We start from the raw sequence: 25270 nt of genomic DNA on the forward strand, positions 1-25270 counted from the left end.
TATATAAAGAGAACCAAATAGATATTGTGTAGCAGGAAAGCATAATGATTGAAATTAAAAATTCGCTAGAGAGACTCAGAAGTTAATTTGAACTGACAAAAGAAAGAATTAGCAAATTCAGAAACAGATCGACAGATATTATGCAATGCAAAAAACAGAGAGAAAAAAGAATGAAGAAAAATGAACAGAGCCTAAGAAACCTGCAGGAAACTATCAAGCATACCAACATATGCATAATGAGAACCCCAGAAGAGGGGACAAAGCAAAATGCAGAAAAAATTTTGAAGAAACAATGGCCCCAAACTTCCCAAATTTGATGAAAGGCATGAATTTACACATCCAAGCAGCTCAACAAATTCCAAGTAGGGTCCACACCAAAAGACACACTTTTAAGAGACAAAAACAGAGAATCTTGAGAGCAGCAGGAGAGAAGTGACTCATCACATACAAGGGATCTGCAAGAGATTAACAGCAGATTTCTCACCAGAAATCATGGAGGTCAGAAGATAGTGGGATATCATATTCAAAGTGCTCGAAAGAAAAAAAAAACCTGTCAACCAAGAATCCTATTCCCAGAAGTTATCTTTCAAAAATGAAGGCAAAATGAAGACATCACCAGACACTAAAAAACTGAGGGAAGTCTTTGCTAGCAGACCACCCTATAAGAAACACTAAAGAAAGTTCTTCAGGCTCAAAGCAAATGACTCCAGACAGTAATGTGAATCCATACACACAAAAAAACAAAGAGCACTGATGAAGTAACCATGTAACTATAAAAGACATTATAAATGCCTATTTCTTTTCTTCTCCTAACAAATATAATAATATATTGCATAAAATAATATGTATATAGGTGTAGTATTTGTCCTATAACATATAGAAATGTAATATCTTGGCCAATAACAGCACAAAAGAGGCAGACAGCAGCAAAGCTTGATTGGGCTAAGGAAATGGCTCCAGATGGTAACTAAAATCCACAGGAGTAAACAAAGACAACTAGAAATGGGAAGAAAGGAGGCTAATATAACAAAAGCCATAAATATATAATACAGTTGACCCTTGAACAACACAGGGGTTATGGGCACCAACCCCCCATGCAGTTGAAAATCTGTATATAACTTTAGAGTTGGCCCTCCGTATCCATGGTCCCTCATCCGTGCACTCAACCAACTGTGGATCATGTAGTACTGAAGTAAGCATACAGTGAAAACAAAACATCCACATATAAACAGACCCACACAGTTCAAACCCATGTTGTTCAAGGGTCAACTGTAGTTTTTTCTTCTTTCAGCATTTTAAAAAGACATAGGTTATATAAAGTAATAAATATAACAGTGTTTTGTTGGGTTTGCAACATATATAGATGTAATACATACGTAGGCATTGTTGTTATATATACCTATAAAACCAGGAAGAAAGAACAGAACTATATACGAGTAGCATTTCTGTGTCACACTGGAATTAAATTACTACAAATCTGAAACATATTCTGATAAGATGTGTAAGGTAAGGGGCTTCCCTGGTGGTGCAGTGGTTAAGAATCTGCCTGCTAATGCAGGGGACACAGGTTCAAGCCCTGGTCCGGGAAGATCCCACACGCCCAGGAGCAACTAAGCCCGTGTGCCACAACTACTGAGCCTGGGCTCTAGAGCCCGTGAACCAAAACTACTGAGGCTGCATGCCACAACTACTGAAGCCCATGCACCTAGAGCCCATGCTCTGCAACAAGAGAAGCCACTGCAATGAGAAGCCCACACACCACAATGAAGAGTAGCCCCTGCTCGCCACAACTCGAGAAAGCCCATGCAGCAACGAAGACCCAACGCAGCCAAAAATAAAATAAATAAAAAATTTTAAAAAAAGATATATAATGTGAGCCCTAGAGCAACAACTAAGGGAATAAGCTGGTATGGAAAAACCTGAACGAACTTTTTGGCCAACCCAATATATAGGGGAAAAAATCCATTAAACATTCAAATCTTACATTAAAAAATATGCAACACAAAAGCAAGCAGTAAAGGAGGAATACAGGAACAAAAAGACACAAACATTTAGAAAAGAATGAGTAAAATGGAAGACATAAATCCAACTTTATCAATAACATTAAATGTGAATGAATTTAACAACCCAATCAAATTACAGAGATTTTAGACACTTTAGATTCAAAGATACAAACAGATTAAAAGTAAAAAAATATGGAAATATATATATCATGCAAACAGCAACCACAAGAAAGCTGGACTGGCTATACTAATACCAGACAAAATAGATTTTAAGACCAAATAAAATGTTACTAGATAAAAATAGGGACATTTTATAATGAAAAAGGGTATCATGAAGGTATAACTATTATAAACAATTTAAAGTATGTACCTAATAACAGATAACCAAAATACAGGAAGCAAAAACTGAGGGAAATGATGGGAGAAACAGACAACTCAGCAATAATGGTTGGACACTTTAATACCCTATTTTCAAAATGGATAGAACAACTAGGCAGAAGGTCAGCAAGAAATAGAACATTTGAATGGCACTCTAAACTAGCAGGACCTAATGGACATCTACGGAATATTCCACCCCCAAAAGAATAAATATTCTTCTCAAGGGCACATGGAACATTCTCCAGGACAGACCATATGTTAGGCCATGTCAAGTCTCAATAAATTTAAAAGGGTTAAAATCATACAAAGTATGTTTCTGATCACAATAGAATGAAACTAGAAATCAATAACAGACAGAAATTTGGGGAACTCACAAATATTTGGAAATAAAATAATTCTTAAACAACCAGTGGGTCAAAGAATAAACCACAGGGGAAATTACAAAATTCATTGCTGAAAGAAAATGAAGATACAACACCAAAACTTATGGGATGCAGTGAAAGCAGCACTCACAGGGAAATTTATAGTTGTAAATGCCTACATTAAAAAAGAAGAAAGGTCTCAAATCAAGACCTGAACCCCACGAAATAAATAAATACATAATTTCATCTAAAAAAAAAGACCTGAACCTTTGACCTTGAGAAACTAGAAAAAGAGCAAACTCCATCTAAAGCAAGAAGAAATAAGGAAATAATTAAGACTAGAATGGAAATTAACAAAAGAACAGAAAAGCAATACAAAAAATCAACAGGGCTTCCCTGGTGGCGCAGTAGTTGAGAGTCCGCCTGCCGAGGCAGGGGACACGGGTTTGTGCCCTGGTCCGGGAAGATCCCACATGCCGCCGAGCAGCTGGGCCCGTGAGCCATGGCCGCTGGGCCTGCGCGTCCAGAGCCTGTGCTCCGCAACAGGAGAGGCCGCAACAGTGAGAGGCCCGCGTACCGCAAAAAAAAAAAAAAAAAAATCAACAAAACCCAAAGTTGGTTCTTGAAAAGAGATCAGCAAAATTGGCAAATCTTTATCTAGACTCACCAAGAAAAAGAGAAGTGACTCAAATTGCTAGAATCAGAAATTAAATAGGGGATATTACCACCAATCTTATTGAAATAAAAAGGATTATAAAGGGATACTATGGACAACTGGATGCTAATAAATCAGGTAACTCAGATAAAATGATGCTCAGCATCATTAGTCAGCAGGGAAACGCTGATCAAAACCATAACGAGACGCTGCTCCACACCCACTAGGATGCTTGTAATGAAAATATCAGATAATAACAAGTGCTGATAAAGATGTGGAAAAATCGGTACCCTCATCCACTGCCAGTCAGAATGTAAAATAGTGCAGCCACGTTGGAAAACAGTCCAGAAGTTCCTCAGAAAGTTAAACATGTTACCATTTGACCCAGCAACTGCACTCCTATGTACATACCCAAGAGAAGTGAAAACATATGCCACAGAAAAATTTCTACGTGAATGTTCAGAGCACCATTATTCTTAACAGTCAAACCTGTTCACACACACACACACACACACACACACACACACACACACACACAAAGCTGGACCCAACTCAAATGTCTATTACTGATGAACATACAAATAAATGTCATATATCCACACAATAGAATATCACTGAGCTATTAAAAAAAGAGCTATTAAAAAAGAATGAAGTATTGAAAACATGTTACATGGACAAAACTTGAAAACATCATACTAAGTGAAAGAAGCCAGTCACAAAAGACCATATTATATGCTTCCACTTATATGTCCAGAATAAGCAAATCCATAAAGACAGAAAGTAGATGAGTGATTGTTACACCCTTGGGAGCGGGATGTACAGGGTTTACTTCTGGGGGGATGAAAAGGTTCTAGAAATGCAGTGGTGATGGCTGTACTGCTCATGTACTAAAGGCCACTGAACTGTACCCTTTAAAATGGTTAAGATGGTGAATTTTATGTCATGTGAATTTGCCACAATAGAAAAAGAGATTATGGCAGCCAGCAGTAACGACGCAGACTAAGCACATTTCTTTGTTAGTAGTATACATTCTTATGTGCGACTTCAATTACCAACGCGACAACGGGGCTAAGAGTCAAAACATGCTAAAAGTTTAAGGAAGTGCTATTATTCATACAAAGCAAAATTACTTGAAAAAAGAAAAATAAAGGCACTTCTTATACATAAAAATGAATCGAAAGGAAGATAAAAAATGGAATTTTCTTTCAGGGAAAGAGTGGGTTCCCTTCTGAGAGGAGAATGTGTCTCACCTCTCCCTGGGCTGACGGCTGTGAGGAGAGGTTTATGGTCACTCATTTTCTCCTGCCTCTGCTTCTGAGAAGCCATTTCCAGTTCTTTTTTTGCCAGGAGGGTCCCAGACGGGTAGAACAGGCCAGTGGTCTGTGTGCCCACATCCTTCTTAGGCCCAGCATCAGGCTTGGGCAAAGGAACATTTAGGGGCTGCCAGGCAGATCGAGGCTGTATGAGCAAGGCAGAAAACATTAAAAAAAACCCCACCAAAACTATAATATAAATTAATTAATTCTCCATTTTATCACAGAAAACAATTCTAATCAGGAGTAAAAGTATCTCCAAAACACTGTGCTTTGAACTAAAAGGGGTTTTCAGGCCTTGCCTCACCTTCTTTGCTTGTTTTTCCCAGCAACTCCCAGCCTGAGCCCTGAAGCCAGCCCCACTCCTTATCCACTGACTGTCTCAAATTCGGCAAATCAACTGATGCTCCCTGTCCTGCCGCCTGAGGTCTGGAAATCTATCCTTTCAGCTCTACAATCCAGAGGAGCATAGACTTTACTACCCATCCACACTCAACTACTGGGCACCAACATTTTCTCTGAGACACTCTCCTGCATCTGGGCCTGGGGACCTGAGAGGACCACCATGCAAGGATATGTACGTTGCACACTGCACAAAAGCATTGCATCTAAAGGGGTAATATTCACATAGTGGACATTGTATGTTTGCATATTTATTAGGACAATTTTTATGGTAAAAGAAAATGTCTAACAAAATTAGTAAATTACAATCAATTTCTAACAGATGGCAGTCAATTGTCTTGAGAAAAAAGACACCATGTCTCATTTGCACAAAGGTGCCACCTCGGTTATTGGCAGTCCTGGGATCTGCAAGTGCTTTCATTTGGGTTAAGAAACCATGAACTCCCTAAAAATGAATGCAAAGTTGCTGAGTGCACGTGCATTCTCTCTAACAATCATCAATCTTCAAATTCTTCTAATGAGGAGATTTGAAGAATCTAAAGAGGAGAAGAAACCCGAAAAGTCTTTCTGTAGCTTAGACAAATTCATAAAAGTCTAACACAAAGCTGGTTACAGATTAAGTCCTTCTGAAAATAACCTTGTGAGATTTTCCTCCAATATGCCCAGTTGTTATAAGTGGCGAAAGCAATTTTACGAACCCAATATAAGTTTTCTAAAATATAAAAGAGCAGGGGGAAAGTTCTTGGCGCGCTACATAAGAAATTCATGAGACGAGAGTACATTCTATCCCACGTATTTTAAAGCTCCCTAATGACATTACATCTATTACCTTGCACATGCAGTTAGACCTCGATTTTCTACAGATAAATGCATATTTACATCTTTGAATTCTGAAGAAGTCACTCGAGTGTTTAAAACATAATGTGATTGAAGTTATTTACACACCCAGTTGAAAGTCCATGAGAAAGGTCTAGGTGTTTCGGCTATCTTCCCCTGGGTTGGCTCACAGGGTCGAGAACACAAATTCAGAGTCACAACCCCTTCCTGGGTCCAGTTCTTACTACCACGGAGGCCTCACCTCAGCAAAAGGGCCAGGTTCTCCAGCAGCTGGAGCCAAGCTGCTCTCCACACTAGGTCTTGCCAAGGACTTCACGCAAATACCACAGGAGCCACAGAATCGTGCAGTTGGGTGATTGCTGGCTCCACATTTATAACAAACGGAGTAGCAAGTTGCAACGCCAGGCTAGAGGATAGAAAATACTTTTATATTTTCATGAATATCAGAGACACAATTTTCCCATACAAATTACGCCCATACCATACAATCTGCAGCCATCCAAAGAACACATGCCCATACCCTCTCACCCTGTAATTCTACCTTCTAGAATTTATCCTACAGATGGACAAATTCACAAAGACGTATATTCAAGACCATTCCCTGCAGGACTGTGGCTTTAGAGGAAATAACTGGAAAGAGCCAGCCCTAAACGTCCAGCACCAGGGGATGGTCTAAACGCACCACGGGACATAAAGACAGCAGAAAAAATGAGGAGGTTAGTAACGAGATACACTGCTAGGAGCAAAGAACTGGGTCTGTGTTCATATTAAACTACCAGTTACTTATTAATGCATCAAATGGCTGAAAGAAGACCTCAGAAAGTGGGTAACAGTGATTACTTCTGGGGGTAGGAGCCGTGGGACTAGGATGGGAAGGGAGACTAACCCTTCACACAAAACCTCTTACATTATTTACATGTGACCCTTACTCCAATAAATAATTCTGAGTGTTTCATTAAAAAGGTAAGCAGACAATTCATAAAAGAAGAAAACACCAGGAGTCAATAGATGAGTGAAAAGTTTTAACCTCAAAAAATGCAGATGAGAACAGCAATGAGAGACCTTCTCAATTTGAGAGAACTAATGATCTCTGTCTGCAGATTCTTAGGGAAATAGGTGCTAGGACCCAAATCCCAAGAAGCGATTTCAGCAAGCCTGTGGAAGGGAGGAGCCTGGCTCGGGGGGGGGGGGGGGGGGGGCGGGGCCCTGAGGCACAGAGAAGCTGTGTTAAAACCCCCATGGAGGGCTTCCCTGGTGGCGCAGTGATTGAGAGTCCGCCTGCCGATACAGGGCACACGGGTTCGTGCCCCGGTCCGGGAAGATCCCACATGCCGCGGAGCGGCTGGGCCTGTGAGCCATGGCCGCTGAGCCTGCGCGTCCGGAGCCTGTGCTCCGCAACGGGGGAGGCCACAACAGTGAGAAGCCCGCGTATCGCAAAAAAAAAAAAAAAAAAAAACAACCCATGGAGGCTCCGAAGCAAGCTTCCCCTGGTCTCACGTGGACGGGTGGACACAGGGACGTACAGGCGGGTCAATACTCCAATCCCCCTCCCAATCCAGAAGAGAAGGAAGCCCCAGACCAGTGCAAACCTGGAAATACGGTGGTACTTCTGGCCCAAAGAGTAAAACTATGATGAGCTTCACCAGCGGATAAATTAGAACAAAGAGCATGCGCTCCTTCATGGAAAGTCGATGAAACTGGTGCCTCACCTATCTTGAGGCTCCCGTTACCTGGGACGCCAAAGACAGCGTGCCCACCGCCCTCGCTGTGAGGATGTTACTAGAGAAAAAGCCCGAGGAGAGGGGGCGGCCTGAGGGGTCACGGCTGAGGCTCACCCTCCCTCCTTCGGACTCTGGTTTCCATCAGGCAACGTCAACTTACTTGCCACCCCTGACACAGGAGAAGAATTATTTTCTTTGCGGGAGGGAGTTGGGATTGTCTCGTGAGACTTTCTGAGACTCTGGCAGGCGGACCTGGACTAGAATCTTTGCTCCGGCTGCTAACCCCCCCGGCAGAGCTGGCACGCGGGCGCCCTGGTCGGCTCTGTTTACAGATGAGGGAAAGCGAGGCACCAAGCGGGTGAGCCCCGCGATCTGAACCCAGGCCAGCCGATTCTACGCTATAGCCTGGCTTTCATCCACGACTCCATGCAGCCCCTTCAACACAGTGGCTCCCTCACGGGGCGCTCCTGCGGCGGGATTTCACCTGGTTAAGCGCAGCGCAGTCCGCAGGAGTGCTCAGCACAGGGTCAGGCTCCCTGTGTCAGCTTCCTTCCCACTAGACCTGATTTCCTGAAGGGAAAGGACTCTCATTTCACACTTTTCCCCACAAGCACAGGACCTGGGACACTGGCACCTGGGAGCCATTCAAGTAGTTGCTGAATGAATCAATCAATCAATGAGTAACTGACTCCACTGATAACGGAATGTGTGCACACATTATAGAAAGTGTTTACTAAGGATAATTTTTCCTCAAAGAAAACTATGCGCCCAGTGTATCCTGTTTTACTTCAGGGACTGCTCTGTTGTCCTAAAACAGACATCTATCCAGAAAGAGGCTACACCAGCTCCCAACATCCACAGATTCTGAGAAAGAAGACACCTTTAGAATATATACTTATGCTCACCCCATTTATGTGCAATTAAAGGAAGACTCTTTGGGATAAAATCAAAGGAGAAACCCTTTGGAAACTTTTCCTTCAGACTTAAATTTCAATTTATCCTGCTGTTAAAGCAGGGTTTTGATACAAAACTTGCTAATCTGGGTTTCTAAATACAAAGCCTTCAGACCTTTCATTGAAATGCACAGTGATTCAGTTATACCTATATACATTCATACGTATATGTGTGTGTATGTGTATATATATATATATATTCTTTTTTCCTCTTAATTTCTTTATAAGCCATACAACTGTTTAAAACATAAACCACAACATTCTTGAAGGGTTTATGATGTATAAAGGTGTAATATGTATAACATAAAGGATGGGGGAAAGGATATGAACCTATACAGTTGCAAGATTTCTGTATTTAACCAGATGTGGTACAATAATAACTAATTAGACTAAAAAGTTAAAAATGTATATTTTAATCACTAGGGTAACTACTAAAAAATAATGCCAAGAAATACAGCTGAAAAGCCAACAAGAAAATTAAAATATAATTCTAAAAAGTATTCAAAAACCCACAAAAGGCAAGAAAGTAGGAACAAAGGAAACAAAACAGATGGGAAAACTAAAAATCAATAATCAATAATAAAATGGTGGATCAAAACCCAAACATATCAATAATTATATTAACCTTTGATGGACAAAACATTCCACTTAAAAGGCAGAAATTATCACAATGGATTTTTTTTTAAAAAAGGAAAAAAAAATTAAAAAATATTAAAAATAAAAAGGAAAAACAACTATATGGAAGCCACAGACAAGGTTCAACTATATAGGCTGAAAGTAAATACATAGATAAAAATATTCCATGTAAACAATAAAAAAGAAGGCTGGAGTGGTTCTGTATCAATATAGGATGAAACAAGTTTAGGGGAAAAAATGTATTACAAGAGATAAAGAGGGAAATTTCACAAAGATAAAGGTTAGGTTCACCAGGAAGACATAACAATAAAAAATGTTTATGTGCTTAACAAAATACATGATGCAAAAAGTGACAGAATTAAAAACAGAAGTAAACAATTCCAGAATCATTGTTGGAGGTTTTAACACCCCTTTCTCAGCATTTATCAGAACAATTAGAATATGATCAGCAAAGACATATAAGATCTCTGCAACATTACACTTTGACTTCATTGATATTCATAGAATACCCACAATGACAGAACACACTTTTAAGTGCAGCTGGTATGTTTTCCAGGTTAGACTATATACTGGGCCATAAAACAATTTTCATTGACTGAAAATAACTCAAATCATACAGGGTATGTTCTCTGACTATAACGGAATAAAATTATAAATGAGTAACAATAAGATAAGGGAAACCCCATATATTTGGAAATTAAACAACCAACCTATAAATAAATCATAGGTCAAAGGAGAAGTCACAAGGGATGTTAGAAAATATACTTTAATAAAATTTTAATAAAACTAAACTGAATTATAAAAATACAACTTACATAAATTTGTGGAATATTGCTAAAGAAGTTCTTAGAGATACATTTGTAGTCTCTTTTAAAAAGAAGAAAAATTTAAAATCAAAGATTTGAATTCTCACCTTAAGAAATCAGAAAAATAATATTAAATAAAATCTAAAACAGAGAAGAAAGGAAACAATAAAGAGCAAAATTCCAAAAAATGAAACCAAAAAATAGAGAAAATCAATGAACCAGACGCTAGTTCTCTGAAAAGATCAATAAAAGTTTTAAGTCTCTACGGGACTTCCCTGGTGGCACAGTGGTTAAGAATCCACCTGCCAATGCAGGGGACACGGGTTTGAGCCCTGGTCTGGGAAGATCCCACATGCCAAGGAGCAACTAAGCCCATGCACCACAACTACTGAGCCTGTGCTCTAGAGCCTGAGAGCCAGAACTACTGAGCCCGTGTGCCACAACTACTGAAGCCTGTGCACATAGAGCCCGTGCTCAACAACAAGAGAAGCCACCACAACGAGAAGCCCACACACCGCAACGAAGAGTAACCCCCCTTGCCGCAACTAGAGAAAGCCCACACGCAACACAGCCAAAAATAAATAAATAAATAAATTTAAAAAAATTTATAAGTCTCTAGCTGGAGAGAGAGACTGAGAAAAAGAGAGAAAAGGCAGGAGAGAGGATGAGAGAGAGAGGAAACTGAGAACACAAATTACAAACATCTGGAACGTAAGAGGCAGTCACACTACAGATCCTACAGACATTAAAATGGTAAAGAGGGGATGTCATGAAAAAATACCTGATAATACCAAGTGTTGGTGACAATGCAGAGAAACTGGAACCTCCATACCTCACTGGTAGGAATGTAAAACGGTATAGACACTTCGGGAAAAAAGTATGGCAACATCTTATAAAATTAAAGAGGAACTTAGATGGAACCAGCAATCCCAGTCCTATGTATTTACCCAAGAGAAATGAAAACTACATCCACATACAAACTTGCATGTGGAATGTTCACAGCAGCATTATTCATAATGGCCTGAAACTGGAAACAACCCAAGTGCCTGTTAACTGGTGAATGGATGAATTCGTTATATTATATCCATACGGTGGAATAGTACTCAATGATCAACATTTTTTAAAAATTGGGACTTCCCTGGTGGTCCAGTGGTTAAGACTTTGCCTTCCAGTGCTGAGAGTGAGGGTTTGATCCCTGGTTGGGGAGCTAAGATCCTACATGCCTCGTGGCCAAAAAACCAAAACATAAAACAAAATAAAAATTAATACATACAACATGAATGAACCTCAAAACATTATGGTAAGTGAAGGAAATCAAACACACACACACAAGAGCTACATACTTCCTTAAAAGGTAATGCCACAGTGTCCAAAGGGATGAGTATTTTCTGGGGCTGGTGATTATGGGAGGGGCTCAGCTGCCAAGAAACATGAGGAAACTTTTTACGGTAACGGGACTGTTCTGTATCTTTATGGTGGTGGTGGTTTAAATGACTGTATATAACTACCAACAGTCATTAACCTGTAAAATTAAAATAGGTGAGTTTTATTGCTTATAAATAATAACTCTATAAAACTTGGAACAAAAAGAGTTCCTTCAAATCAGCTAGCCTTAGACTGTCAGTAATTAGACACAGCATTAACAGTTACCTTGGGGAATTCCCTGGCCATCTAGTGGTTAATACTCTGCGCTTCCACAGCAGGGGTGCACGGGTCCGATCCCTGGTCGGGAACTAAGATCCCAACAAGCCACGTGGTGTGGCCAAAAAAAAAAAAAAAAAGATATCTTGGCCAACCTTCCTGTTAAGGGGTGAATTGTTGTAAATCAACAATTAAAAAGAAAAATTTAAATAAAAAGCAGAGAAAAGAAGTTACAAGTATATGAAAAACAAAGATTTTTTTAAAGGTAAATTGTGTCTCCTCCAAAGAGGAGTCCTAACCGCAGCACCTGGGGTTAAATTTTTTCTTAAAAAAATGTGACCTTATTTGGCAATAGGATCTTTACAGAGGTAATCAAGTTATTATAAAATGAGGTCATTGGGGGGGCCCTCATCCAGTATGACTGGTGTCCTTATAAAAAAGGGAGACAGAGAGACACACACTCAGAGGGAAGAGGGTGTGAAGTCATACAGGGAGAAGGTGGCCAGGTGACTGGAGTGATGCACTCCACAGGGAGCTGGAGAGAGTCCCTTCCCTAGAGCGTCATGGACAACAGGGCTCTGGCAGCATCTTGATTCTGGACTTCAGGTGCCCAAAACTGTGAGACAATGAAATTCTGCTGTCTCCAGCCACTCGGTTTGCGGTACTTTGTGTTGGCGGCCCCGGGATCGCAACCTCCTGCCTGCTGATACTAACGTGCTGACTACACCGATCATCACATGCTTGTCCAGCTTCCCAAGTAATTGCTCCGAGATGAGAACAAACCCCCCAAACAGAGAGAAATATTATACAACGGCCCCAAGGAAGCAAGTATTTTTCTTCTAAATTGGCTAGTAAATGCCGACTTCTTCATGGGATTGTTAGGCCAGGGCAAGAGCCACCAGGAAGTAATTTTAAACTTCATCAGAACATTTTATAAACATAAAACAGATCAGCTACACGGAACCTATTCACTATATTTAAATTTCTTCATTTTAAACACTCAAGTTAGGCTGGCAAGAAACCCAACGATGGGTGCCCACCATGCTCTCAATTTCAAAACACAGCAGGCACACTGCGGAATTGAGTCTCTTTTTGATTAAAGCCTCTCTTCACTTAAGTGCTGAAAACTCACTTATTTTTGTTTAAAATACTACCTATAGTTGTTACCAGCACTTGTACTTTGCAACTTGCTTTCCTAGGATCGGGAATTTGGGACTTGACATGTAGTATACAATCAGTATGTGTACATTTTGCTTATTGATATGCTGTGATCTGAGGGAATCAAATGTTTTACCAAAATAAAGCTTAAATTTTTCTTAAAAACAAAAACAAAAACAAAAAACACAGCAGGCACAGTCCACACAGACGTGCCTGCCTGTGAGTGAAATGTGAACGGCCTCTACCCCACTGGCTGCCGCCAGCCTTCCATGCAGTCACTAAATGAAATTGCAAGAAATTGCCAACTTGATTGAATCACCCTGAAGACTTTGAAAACAGTTTTGTACTGGTGAACATAGAAATGTTGCTTTCACTTTACCATGAGCAGCTTCTTTTGGTCTCTCCCCTCTCTTCCCCTACAAACTTCCTCTCCCCTCTGCAGACTATATTTCATATCACTAACACTGAACATTTATCAGCCATTAAAATACAGGGCTGGCACATGCAGTCAACCTACCTCTTGTGATGAAGGCAGGGGCCCCTCACAGGTGACACAGTATCTCAGGTGAGCAGGGTTCCCTGTGCCGCAGGTGCGGCAGATCACTTTCTCCTTGAAAACAGAGAATGAGAAATACATGTTTCCATGGAGGCTCTCTAATTTCTTCACAGATAAATGTATTCATTTTTCCTGCCAATTCATCTGCATAGTATAGCATACTAGGACAAAAGGGTGTTAAAAAGGTGGAATAATATAAGAGGTACATTATCTACCACCATGATGATTAGCAGTCAGAAATTCTGATGATTTCATGATCTAAAACTTATCTTTCAAAATAACTTACATGGAACAAAAGTTTGAATACACACACACACACACACACACACACCAGGCAAAAAGGGAAACCATATGTAGCTGTGTTGATTTGAAGTGGCATCTGTAGGTTGATTCAAGTTTAAGGTTTTATTTCAAGGCATGATACTCTGAAGGCCATGAAAGCCAGAATTGAGAAGTTTCGTATTTATTTAATCATGCTTTTTATTTCTTTCTCTTATTCAGTATTTAGTATGTAAATTCTTTAAGTCCAATAAATCAAAGTACTATTCAAAAAAAAAAAAAAAGAGGGCCTCCCTGGTGGCACAGTGGTTGAGAGTCCGCCTGCCAATGCAGCGGACACGGGCTCGTGCCCCAGTCCGGGAAGATCCCACATGCCGCAGAGTGGCTGGGCCTGTGAGCCATGGCCACTGAGCCTGCGCATCTGGAGCCTGTGCTCCTCAACGGGAGAGGCCACAGCAGTGATAGGCCCGCATACCGCAAAAAAAACCCCAAAACAACATCACCACTTTAAAGATATGAAATTTTTATGAAAATAAATAAATAAATAAATAAATAAATAAATAAATAATGAAAACTAGCATGACAGGGGCTTCCTTGGTGGCTCAGTGGTTAAGAATCCTCCTGCCAATGCAGGGGATATGGGCTCGAGACCTGGTCCAGGAAGATCCCACATGCCGCGGAGCATCTAAGCCTGTGTGCCACAACTGCTGAGCCTGCGCTCTAGAGCCCATGAGCCACAACTACTGAGCCCTCATGCCTAGAGCCTGTGCTCCGCAACAAGAGAAGCCACCACAGTGAGAAGCCTGTGCACTGCAACAAAGTGTAGCCCTTGCTCACCGCAACTAGAGAAAGCCTGCACATAGCAACGAAGACCCGATGCAGCCTAAAATAAATAAATTTATTAAAAGAAAAATCAACTAGCATGACATAACTCTGCCCAATCCCAATACTGCCTTGCAAAACTCTCTTTAAACAGAGTGAAGTAAGTCAGAAAGAGAAAAATAAGTATCGTATATTAATGCATATATGTGGAACCTAGAAAAATGGTACAGATGAACCAGTCTGCAGGGCAGAAATAGAGACACAGACATAGAGAACAAACATAGGGACACCAAGGGGGGAAAGCAGTGGGGGTGGGGGTGGTGGTGGGATGAATTGGGAGACTGGGATTGACATATATACACTAACATGTATAAAATAGATAACTAATAAGAACCTGCTGTATAAAAAAATAAATAAAATAAAATTCAAAAAAAATTGTTTTTGAATTTAATAATCTTTGTATTTTAGAGCAGTTTAAGGTCCATGTCAAAACTGAGCAGACATTACAGGGAGTTCCCATATACACCCCTGTCCACACACACAACCCCCCAGTATGAACATCCCGCACCAGATGGTGCATTTGTCACAACCAGTGAAACTGCACTGGCACATCCTCATCTCCCAAAGCTCACAGTTTACCTTAGGCTGCATTCCTGTCAAATTCTCTTTAAAATCGCCCAACCACAGTACTGAAACCCTATAAATACCTTTCCCCCCCTTCTCGCTTCTGAGATGCTGCTAAGATGGTCAAAGTGCTGGTTTATCTCACTGTATTCGGTCCAGTAAGCACAGCCTTCTTGGTCGACAGGTTTTCCTCATGGTTTCTGGGGTGGCTTTTTGACACCACGTGGCTCATTTCTTGAAGAGCAGTGACCATGACCCACAGATAAAAACCCTGTATCACAATCACTACATCATAGATTCATGTATGTCCGTAGGGACAATGTGGGACTCAGGCCACCACCAGACAGCCTTACTGAGGATCCTAAACATTTACAACAAGCACTTTATAAAAAGCCAAAACCCTCATTTGCTGCCTCATCCACAGCATTGGCAACACATTGACCAGTTGAACAGTTCCAAGCAATTTCGTGGACCCGGCTTAGTCACTGGGGTAACACTTTTCCTTACAAAGCAGCTGGAAGATGAGAACAATTTTCTAATCTCCCAAATGATAAGGTTTAATTGACACAAACCAGTAGGTAGTGGCAAACTTAATCTCAAAGAGGATTTTGTAAGATGCCAAGGTCAACTTGACACAGAGCTGTGGTTACACTGGCATTAGCCCTGAATCATTGGGCGAGGGGCTGGGGTCTCATAGGAGGTACCTGTGCCCTCGCTGTGTGAATCATCAGATCTCTTTCAGAGTAATGACTTCACGAGGATCCCAGCCCTAAACCTCACAGATTCCAGGAACCCCAGACACAAGGGGAGTCCTGGAGGTAAAACATGTGGTCCTAGTTAGAGCCAGAAGGAAGCTGAAGGTCTCTTTCTAAAAGAGTTCATGTGTTCTGGTGAAAGGGGAGATGCTGACATTAGTTTTCAACTGTAGAAAACGGCCAAAGGGATGCCTTTGTTTTTTGTAAAAGAGTGAAAGAAAGAAAGAACAAAAGAGGGACTTCCCTGGTGGCACAGTGGTTAAGAATCCACCTGCCAATGCAGGGGACACAGGTTCGAGCCCTGGTCTGGGAAGATCCCACATGCCGCGGAGCAACTAAGCCGGTGAGCCACAACTACTGAAGCCCGCGCGCCTAGAGCCTGTGCTCCGCAACAAGGAGAAGCCACCACAATGGAAGCCCGCGCACCGCAACGAGGAGTGGCACCCTCTCTCTGCAACTAGAGAAAGCCCGTGGGCAGCAATGAAGACCCAACACAGCCATAAATAAATAAATAAATTTATTTTTAAAAAAAAGAAAGAAAAAGAGAGAAATGGGAGGGAGGCAGGAAGAGGCAAACAAACAAAACCAAATTTAAATGTGTGAATATATATAAATATGTTTCTGTGCATCTAGAAAAATACATAGAAGGACACTCACTAAGCGGCTGTCATTGGTTATTTCAGGGGATAGAAACAGAGGTGGGTTGGGGAAATTACACACTTCATTGTGTATCTTTGGACTATTTCACGTGTTACTGAAAACTAGAAAAATTTTAAAAACGTAAAATCCTCTCCTATTCTGAAATACAGGCCAGAGGATAAAAGAAGAAACTCCTGCTACTATATCTTCTAATCCTGGCAGTAGAAAAAAGTATCTGATGCAGCAAAATTCCTCAGCGTTGACAAGGGCTTTACATCAACACAAGAGAAGCCTGCCACAGCGGGTGGGTCTGTCTGCATCACAGCAGGAAGAGGACCGATGGTGCTTTGTGCACTTTGTGGAGTGAGATGGAGACCAACCTAGAAATGGGAGGGAGGCATCAACTGGCCTTGCTGGCGCTTTGGGGAGGGAAGGCACGCTGGCTTCCGTGAGCAGCTTACATAGATGCTCCCACTGACCTCAGAGGAGGCTCTCTGGGTGAGAATGTGATCTAAAAATCTGTCGCCCTTGTAACATCTGGGAAAGCCACTGGGATGAAGATTTCCAACCAGGGTCCTTCTGTGGGTAGCAGCAATACTGAATGTCCCGTCGTAAAAATCAGGCATTTCCCACCAGATCAGATGTTACGGTGACAAAGGTCTCTCTAAAAATCAAGTCTGATTAAAAGCGTCCTTGCTTTTAACCCTCCAGGGTCCACTGGGAAAGAAGGGTAGAGAAGGAGCCATTTCCCACAGCCCACGGGCCCCACCAGCATTTCTGCAGCTCACGAAACCCAACTGCTTGCAAAGTTTTGGAGCACATCCTGCAGTTTCCGGTCTCTGTGCGTCTTTCTGGCACGCCCCGCTCCTCCACCTCATACCTGGACACACACCCACGCATCACTTCTCTTTGTCCCACCCCTTCCCATATGGCAAATGCCTGTGCCTCCTACAGCTTCTGCTCAGATGATACCCCCTCTTCAAAGCTATCCCTGGCCCTGGCCCCCGACAAGAGCTGACGAATCCTCCTCTGTGCCCCCTGCCACCATGGCAAGCGGGGGCCCAGATCACTGGGGCAGTGGGTGCAGGGGTCACAGCCCGGGGAATGCAGTGAGCAGAGCCCTAGAGGGTGGTCCGGGAAGCAGCAGCTGGTAAAGCCACATCAAAAGGTGCCTTTGAAAAAGCTCCTCAGTACCTGAGGGCTGGCACGGGAGGGGCAAGGTGGAACCCAAACTGGGTGAACCTGAAGGAAGGTTCATGGCTGCGCCTTGGTGAGGGATGCCAGCTGCCTGGGGACCTCGCTCCTTCCTCAGGCTCCTTCCCCTAATCTTCCCTGTTCAGTGACCCTAGAGCAGGTGTCCAGCGACTGCTTCTCAGGCTCACACCACTCCCTGTGCCACCTGGCACTGCTGGGAGCTCAGACTTATTCCAGTAAATTCTTAGGGTGCAGAATGCATTGTGTACGTGGTAAAGTACACAAAAAAGAAGAGGATGGAGTGCCAAGAGTGACCCAAATGCTTTGGTAAAAGCAGCACAACTAAAGCAGTATAACTAACAGTGTAAGACATACAGCTGTTGAAGCCATGTCTTTATTAAAAACAATAGTAAATCATTTGAGTCCAATGTTAAAACAGACAAAACACCAGGGAAAAAAAACACCGTGCCAACAGAAATGGTCATGAGATTCTCACTTCTGGAGATAATGATAAATGTACCCTAAATCATTATTTCCTAAGATCTTGAGAAAGTTAATGTTTCAGAGAGCCCTTTATTGAAGCTGTGCCTATTTGAGGCATTTTTAGCTAATGTGAAGCTTGGGTACTCAGTAATTTCATGATTCCCTTTGAAAACTCAACATCAGAAGTCAAACAGGCTTGATTTTCTAAATTTCATCTTTGAATTATCAATTGATTTCCTCATTATAAGGTATATGTTCTGCCTTTGGCCCATTAATAGAGTAGAAATCAGTTTCAAGTGATTGTCTCTCTCTCATCAAAACTGTACTTTAAAAAGGGGTCACTCTCAGGAATAAAGACGCAGACGTAGAGAATGGACTTGAGGACATGGAGGGGGGAAGGGTAAGCTGGGACGAAGTGAGAGAGTGGCATGGACATATATACACTACCAAATGTAAAATAGATAGCTAGTGGGAAGCAGCTGCATAGCACAGGGAGATCAGCTCAGTGCTTTGTGACCACCTAGAGGGGTGGGATAGGGAGGGAGGGAGGGAGGGAGACACAAGAGGGAAGAGATACGGGAACATATGTATATGTATAACTGATTCATCTTGTTATAAAGCAGAAACTAACACACCATTGTAAAGCAATTATACCCCAATAGAGATGTTTAAAAAAAGAGAGAAGGCAAAAAAGGGGTCACTCCTGGATTTGACCCTCCTAATCACTATAGAAGTCCTATGTTTATCCTCAACAGAGGACTTACTTATACCTTTGTACCCCCTGTCTCTCCACAACATGGGAAGAACTCTGGATTTCAAATGCTGAAGGTGACATGATATATACTGAACTTGGCTCTCAGCCAACACTTACCCCCATTCCCCCTGTTTTGAATAGTTCAAAGGGTTCGAAATGATATTATCTTCAAATATCCCGGATAATGTAAATATTAGTGAGAACAGGTGCTGCTGTGATTGACAGAACAGCCAAAACCATAGTGACTTAAACAAGAGAGAAGCTGGTGTCTCACTCTCAAGTATAGGACGTTTGGAGATAGGCCTCCAGGGCTGTATGGTGGCTTCCTGCAGTGACTTCTAAAGTTTCTTAAGATTGAACATAGTCATCACACAAAAAGATGAGGAAATTTTCATCTACCTGACTTTGGCCCAGCCAGTTCTTCAGAATCTCACTTCTGAAGGTTTACTTAGCCTGGGATACTTTTGAACATTTTTTTCACAGTGAAAGGGAGCTGGGACATGTAAGAAAAAGTGGACTCACCTTTTCTCTCATAAACTTTGCCCGCATAGACTCCACAAGGTCATTTTCGGAGTGTTACAGTTCTAATTGTACGTTAAGTCCACGCACTTCCCTTACTGCTAAAAATTCTTGCTTTTTTAATCCCCAAAGTTATCTTTATTAAATCGATTTCATCCTCTAGTGAGCTTTACTTGAGGTCAAGTAAAAAAGGAGGTGAATGGGACTATAAATTTAAAAATGGAGAAAAGATACAGTTGTATCTTTTCAATTTTGCTCAATAATTCTACCAAAAAAATTTTCATGGCATGACGTCATTTGTCTAACAAGATTTTTTTAATGTTCATGATGATACTTAACTTTTTCATCCATGTGACTAGTTGTAATCCTTCTTTTCTATGTAATAGAGACCCATAATCAAACAAAGAAAACGAAAACATGAAGTGACTTTAAGGACAAGATGAAAAGTCAATATTGATTACAATGTTCGAGTTTAAATATATGAAGTAAACAATTGTCTGTGTTAGCTGCAGTGCAATTTGTCCTCCAAATCCATGTTCAGGGAACACATTTCTGTGTATCTCTCTTGATATTTAGATCCTACTGGCAAGTTAAACTCTTGGGCAGATGCCTTTCCAAAAATGAGAATGGATTTTGTTCACAGGTATTAGCTTATCAATTGTTAGCCAATTCCATCAGCTGAAGAAGATGTTTAATGGTTCGAACATTAATTTCTATGTGTTTTATTCACACTTTTACAGATTCTCATTTCATTACCTTCAAGCGGAGGTTGGCCTGTGGCTGCAGCTGTGGAGTGAGAGGAGCCTCACAGACCACACAGATGGGCGTGTTCATGGGCACCAGGTTTTCACATTCTGCACATAAGCCCATCTGCACAAAGAATGAGGTCAGGTTGGCAAAAACTGAAGGTATAAGTAGATCTTAAAACGTAAGGTTGAATTTGCTTTCGTAAAAATTCCTTTTAAATAATTACCACTTTTATTCTTATTTCTTTCCTATTAAAGTAAAAACATGTTTATTGTAGAAAAGAGAGGTATAAAGAAAAGAAAAAATAGCTTACAGCATGATGGAGTGAGGAAATGGACACATCTCTCCAAAAAGCAATGATAAAGTTGGATAAAACTTTAAAAATTCTGAAAGTCAACCAAAGACAGACAACAAACTGAAAAGTAATGAACTTCGGGCAAGGACACCACACGTCTGTTGGATCTTGCTTGGGCTGTCCCCATCCTCCTCCAGCTCCGTCAGCGTGGAAGCTCCACAGAGCAGGGAGGGCTGTGAAAAGCAGCAGGTTTGCGGCTGCTGATGAGCAGGGCTCGTGTGATTTGGAGCACGGTTAAGGTGATGATCTCAGTGGCAAGCAAACAGGGAGGACAGTGGATCCACTAGCCTGAGCTCACGGTCCTGTTTGGGGCAACTGATGAACCAGCAACTAGCCAGGGACTTGACGGGGAGTTCCAGAAGGTAGGTCATCTCTAGGGGGCTTGATAAACTCCTCCCACACCCTCAGTTGACTGGAGGATGTTTGCATGTGCAGCGTTAGACCTAAGAGGGTCCAAACCACCCACACATCCTTGGCTGCACATGAAGGTACAAGAGAGCTCAGCATAAAGTAAGAGCTGGGGAAGAACTGAAAACAGCCTGAAGTTTGAATGTTCCGCCCAGCCCACAACAGATCCCTCAGCAGAGACTGGAAGCCTTGGAGGACCAAGGTGTTTGAGCACAACTTCTGGCCAATCTTCAGTTGAACTCTAAGCTATGCACACCCAGGGCTGATCCCAGGCTTAAAAATAAAACAAGGGGAAAACTCTGATATTAGTGGCTGAAAACTGCAGGGAAGACAGGCTTGAAAGAGTTAATCCAAGTAAAGAAACAAAAAAACCAAAACAACAACACAAGGAGAAAAAGTCAGAATCCAGATTTATTATACTATCTAAAATGTCCAAAATTCAAGAAAAAATTGTGAGATGTGCAAAAAACAAGAAAGTGTGACCAGTACTTAGGGGAAACAAATAGTCAATAGAAATTGCCCCTGAGGGGAGGAAAAGAAGATATATTGGAGCAAAACTTCTGTGTATTACTGGATTTAAGTTAAATTATTCTGAAATAGACTGTGAGAAATTAAGGAGTATGTTGTAATCTCTAGCGTTCTCTTAGAAAATAACGTTTACAAAGAAAAGAACTTTTTAAAATAGTGGAAAAAAAGTAGGAAACATAGGAATGAAAATGGCATACTAAAAATTATTTATTTAACACAAAAGAAGGAAGCAAAGGAGGAACAGAGGAACAGAAAAGGCGTGAGACAAATAGAAAACAAACAGTAAAACAGCATATGTAAATCCAACCATATCATTAAAGACATTAAATGTGAATAGACAATAACACCACATTCAAAAGGCAGAGACTGTCAGATGGGATAAAAAAATGAGAGGTATGCCCGACTAGAGACATGCCCTAGATTCAAAGATACAAATAGGTTGAAAATACAAGTATAGAAAAAGGTATATAATGGAAATAGTAAGGGTAAGGGAGCTAGAGTGACTGCATAAGTGTCAGGAAAAAAGGACTTTAAAAACAAGAAATAATCCTAGAGACAAAGAGAGACATTTTGTGATGATGAAAGGGTCAATAAATCAGGAAGACACAGCAATTATAAGTGTACATGAACATAACAAGAAGTCCCCAGAATACATGAAGCAAAAACTATGAGTCAGCCTTAAGATAAGGCTCCATCTATCACCTGATGACTCTAAGCCCCAACTTTTACTGGTGGACCACAGTGGAGTTTGGGAACTCTAAGGATCAGCATCAACTCAGAGCTAGTATCTAGTAATCCCCCAAAGGTTTAGGCATTTCCTTTTCCTCAAGGCACAGGTCCCTCTGGAAAAGGCTTCAAGGATGACCTATGACATGTACTTGCAATGATGCAGGGTCCATCCTCAAGGACACCCAGCTGCCCTTCAGTTAGGGAGCTGTGGGTTTGCGAATCGACTTAAGTCTTGAAACTGGGTGACACCCTTGGATGTTCCACTGTGGTGGCTCAAGTCACGTATCTGGCTACAAAACAGGTGATTTTTTTTTCTATTATATAAACCCAGCAAGACACTAGTAGGCTGCCCATCTGTTTCATTCTTAGGAAGACCACGATCAGATTCTGATTACTGATATGTTGCTGCGGCCTTGTACAGGAGATGTGCCCACCCTGTCTTTGGCAGTTAAGTGCTGCCACTTGACCTCTGGAATCCCGTTAGCTCCCTGAAATCAGGGAGCCCATCTCAAGAGTGGCATCGCCCCATGATCATGTCTGGCCTCCAAGGAAAGCAGCCATGGAACTTTTCAAGGATGCAGGTGCTCCTTTCACTAATATGTATTCCTAACTCTATGCCTTAGTGAAGGACGTGTCCTCTGGGCCTTCCTGTGAAATGCAGGTGAGAGTTGGGGGCACACAGGACACACCTGACCAACCTACTCCAACATGATATCAGGAAAGACTTAGCATCGAGTCTCACTAACCATAGGCTACTATTGAGTCCAAGTTTTAGTCAGCCAACCCAAAAAGCAGCTGGAGTCGCCGCCAGCTTCATTAGCTAACATATTAAATCAATCCAGAATCTATAAAAGAGGCATGATATCAGTGAATTTGGCCCAACTTAGTGTTATATTCTGCCCTCATTTAAAATCCACTCCCAGACTTGTCCCCCAAGATTCTGCCAATATACATTAGCAAAATTGTGCTCTTCTTTTCATGTGTAAGCTTTTTGTCCTGGATCACAGAGTACACCTGTCCCTCTAGAGAAGCTGGGATTGGACCGTAGTCATGCTACAGGATGGCTATGGTGAGTCTTGATGAGAAGACACATCCCCTTTCAAGGCCACTGTCCCAGGCGAGGTTATCACAGAGATTTCAAGGAAAGGAAGGCTAGCATCCTCAGACAGGAGGGCCAGCTCACCCACTGGCAGAGTAATTTAGGGAATCAAGAATGTGCGTTTCATCTGGGTCCAAGCCAACATCTCCATTCCCAGTTTCAGGATCCTGTTCTGTCCCAATACACACCCGAACTTTCACAAAAGAAATGTGGTGATAAAGTGAATTCAGCTTATGCTGTAACTCACCAACATATTCAACTAAAGTTTGTGTTTGCTTTCAGCAGCAAATCCCTGGAGCTACAAGAAACAGGTTCTTTTGGGGCTGCCATGGGGGCACTCTGGTTCTTGGATTATGAGTGAAAGGTCCTGAGCTTGTCGGTTTCTGTGATGCTCCCAGGTGCTCAGGAGAACCGTCCACACCACAGCCCTGGTATCATCATTGCTGCCACGACCGTCAAGTGCAGCGGCCACCTGGCCGCCCAAGAGGCTTGCTTTAGGGATGCATCCTCACCACCAGACCCATGTGATAGCTTGATTTCTTGTGATGCCACTTCATGCTATGAATTACCAGCATCCTGTTTCCCATGGGCAAGGAGCTCAGCACTGCTCCCGAGCAAAGGGAAGGACCAAACCCCTTCTTTGCAGGTCTAGTTCCTGGGGCCGCTCCTGTACCAACTCTGTATCAGTCAAAATCCAGTCAGGAGACAGAAACCTCAGGGTAATTTAAACAGGGAAAGTTTAATATAAATAGTTATTAACTAATAACAGAGGGCTAACTGCTAGTGGGTAAAGCGAACTCTAAAGGATACAGGACTACCCAGGATGGGGAGAGCCACTGCTCCTCCGGCTGAGGCAGAGGACCTGAAGAGGATCCAATCTGGAAGAGGCACTTACTGAACCGGGTGTGGCTGTCACCCACTGGATGGCAGAGAAGTTCACTGGGGTGACACAGACCAGAGCTGGCCCCAGAGCAGGCGGGATCCTATGGAACTCATGAGGACTCTCCCCCTGGAGAGCTGGCAGGACATGCTGGGAAGCCACGTGCAGGCTGCTGATGAAACGTGCTGGGAAACTGCCCCCTGGGATGCCTGAGAGGCTTTCTGGAAGCTGGCTGGGTACCCGTGGGGTCCACTGAGAAGCTGTTCATGAGATGCCATGCAGTTCACCGGGTTTCAGCACAACCAGGTGTCCTGCAGGTTAGCTGAGCACCGTCAGAGCACAGGGAGAGGGAAGCCCAGCAGAAACAGAAAGAGGAGTCAAGACCGTTCTCCCGCAGCGTCCCTCCCAGCAACGGGCCTCTACTGACAAAAATTAACATCAACCAGCTGGCAATTGAGAAATCCACAAGGCAGGATGAAGAGGCACCCCTCTGCATCTCTCTAATGAGACCCTGAGTGTCTTGGGTCTGGGATCCTAGGAGTAGGATCGCCCCTTTGAGTACCAGAAACCCAGCTGAGAGCAGGACACAATAAGAACTCAATAGGTCAAATTACAAAGCTGTTTATACATTAGAGCACGTTAATAAATATCATTTACAGGCAGTGTAGATGTTGCAAGTGTCATCATTTTGAATATTTATAATCCCTGATAACCTTTTCTCCCTGTAATAACAAAGAAAGTCTTGAAAATCTGTTTGCAGGCCAGTAAAAAATAACTTTGACATCACACCCATGAATATAAGCAGGGAAAATTCAAACCAATGAGACCTGTTCATGTTTTATTTGCTGCACCATCTTTTACGAGGAGTTCAAAATATATCATGGAAGTAAATTGACTTCTACAGCATATCCATTCAGTATCTGGCCACCTGCTTAAATGCATAACTCAATCCTAAAACTCTGGACTTTGAATTTATTGAATAGTGACTTTTTCTCAGTGACTATCTTTTTAAAATGGTCATTTTCAGTCAACTT

General features: G+C 42.0%; 1 protein-coding gene across 1 annotated transcript in view; it reads right to left on the bottom strand.

Moving 5' to 3' along the window:
- The window catches only part of DZANK1 (double zinc ribbon and ankyrin repeat domains 1), a 69728-nt gene that overhangs the window by 20910 nt on the left and 23548 nt on the right, over nt 1–25270 (bottom strand). The window contains exons 9-12 of the mRNA XM_060120270.1: nt 20247–20360; nt 13383–13475; nt 6192–6356; nt 4649–4856 (exon numbers count right to left, since the gene is read on the bottom strand). Coding sequence (XP_059976253.1) covers nt 4649–4856; nt 6192–6356; nt 13383–13475; nt 20247–20360 — 580 coding nt within the window. The remainder of the gene's footprint in view (nt 1–4648; nt 4857–6191; nt 6357–13382; nt 13476–20246; nt 20361–25270) is intronic.

Source organism: Mesoplodon densirostris, chromosome 16, assembly GCF_025265405.1.
Source record: "Mesoplodon densirostris isolate mMesDen1 chromosome 16, mMesDen1 primary haplotype, whole genome shotgun sequence".
Lineage (NCBI taxonomy): Eukaryota > Metazoa > Chordata > Mammalia > Artiodactyla > Ziphiidae > Mesoplodon > Mesoplodon densirostris.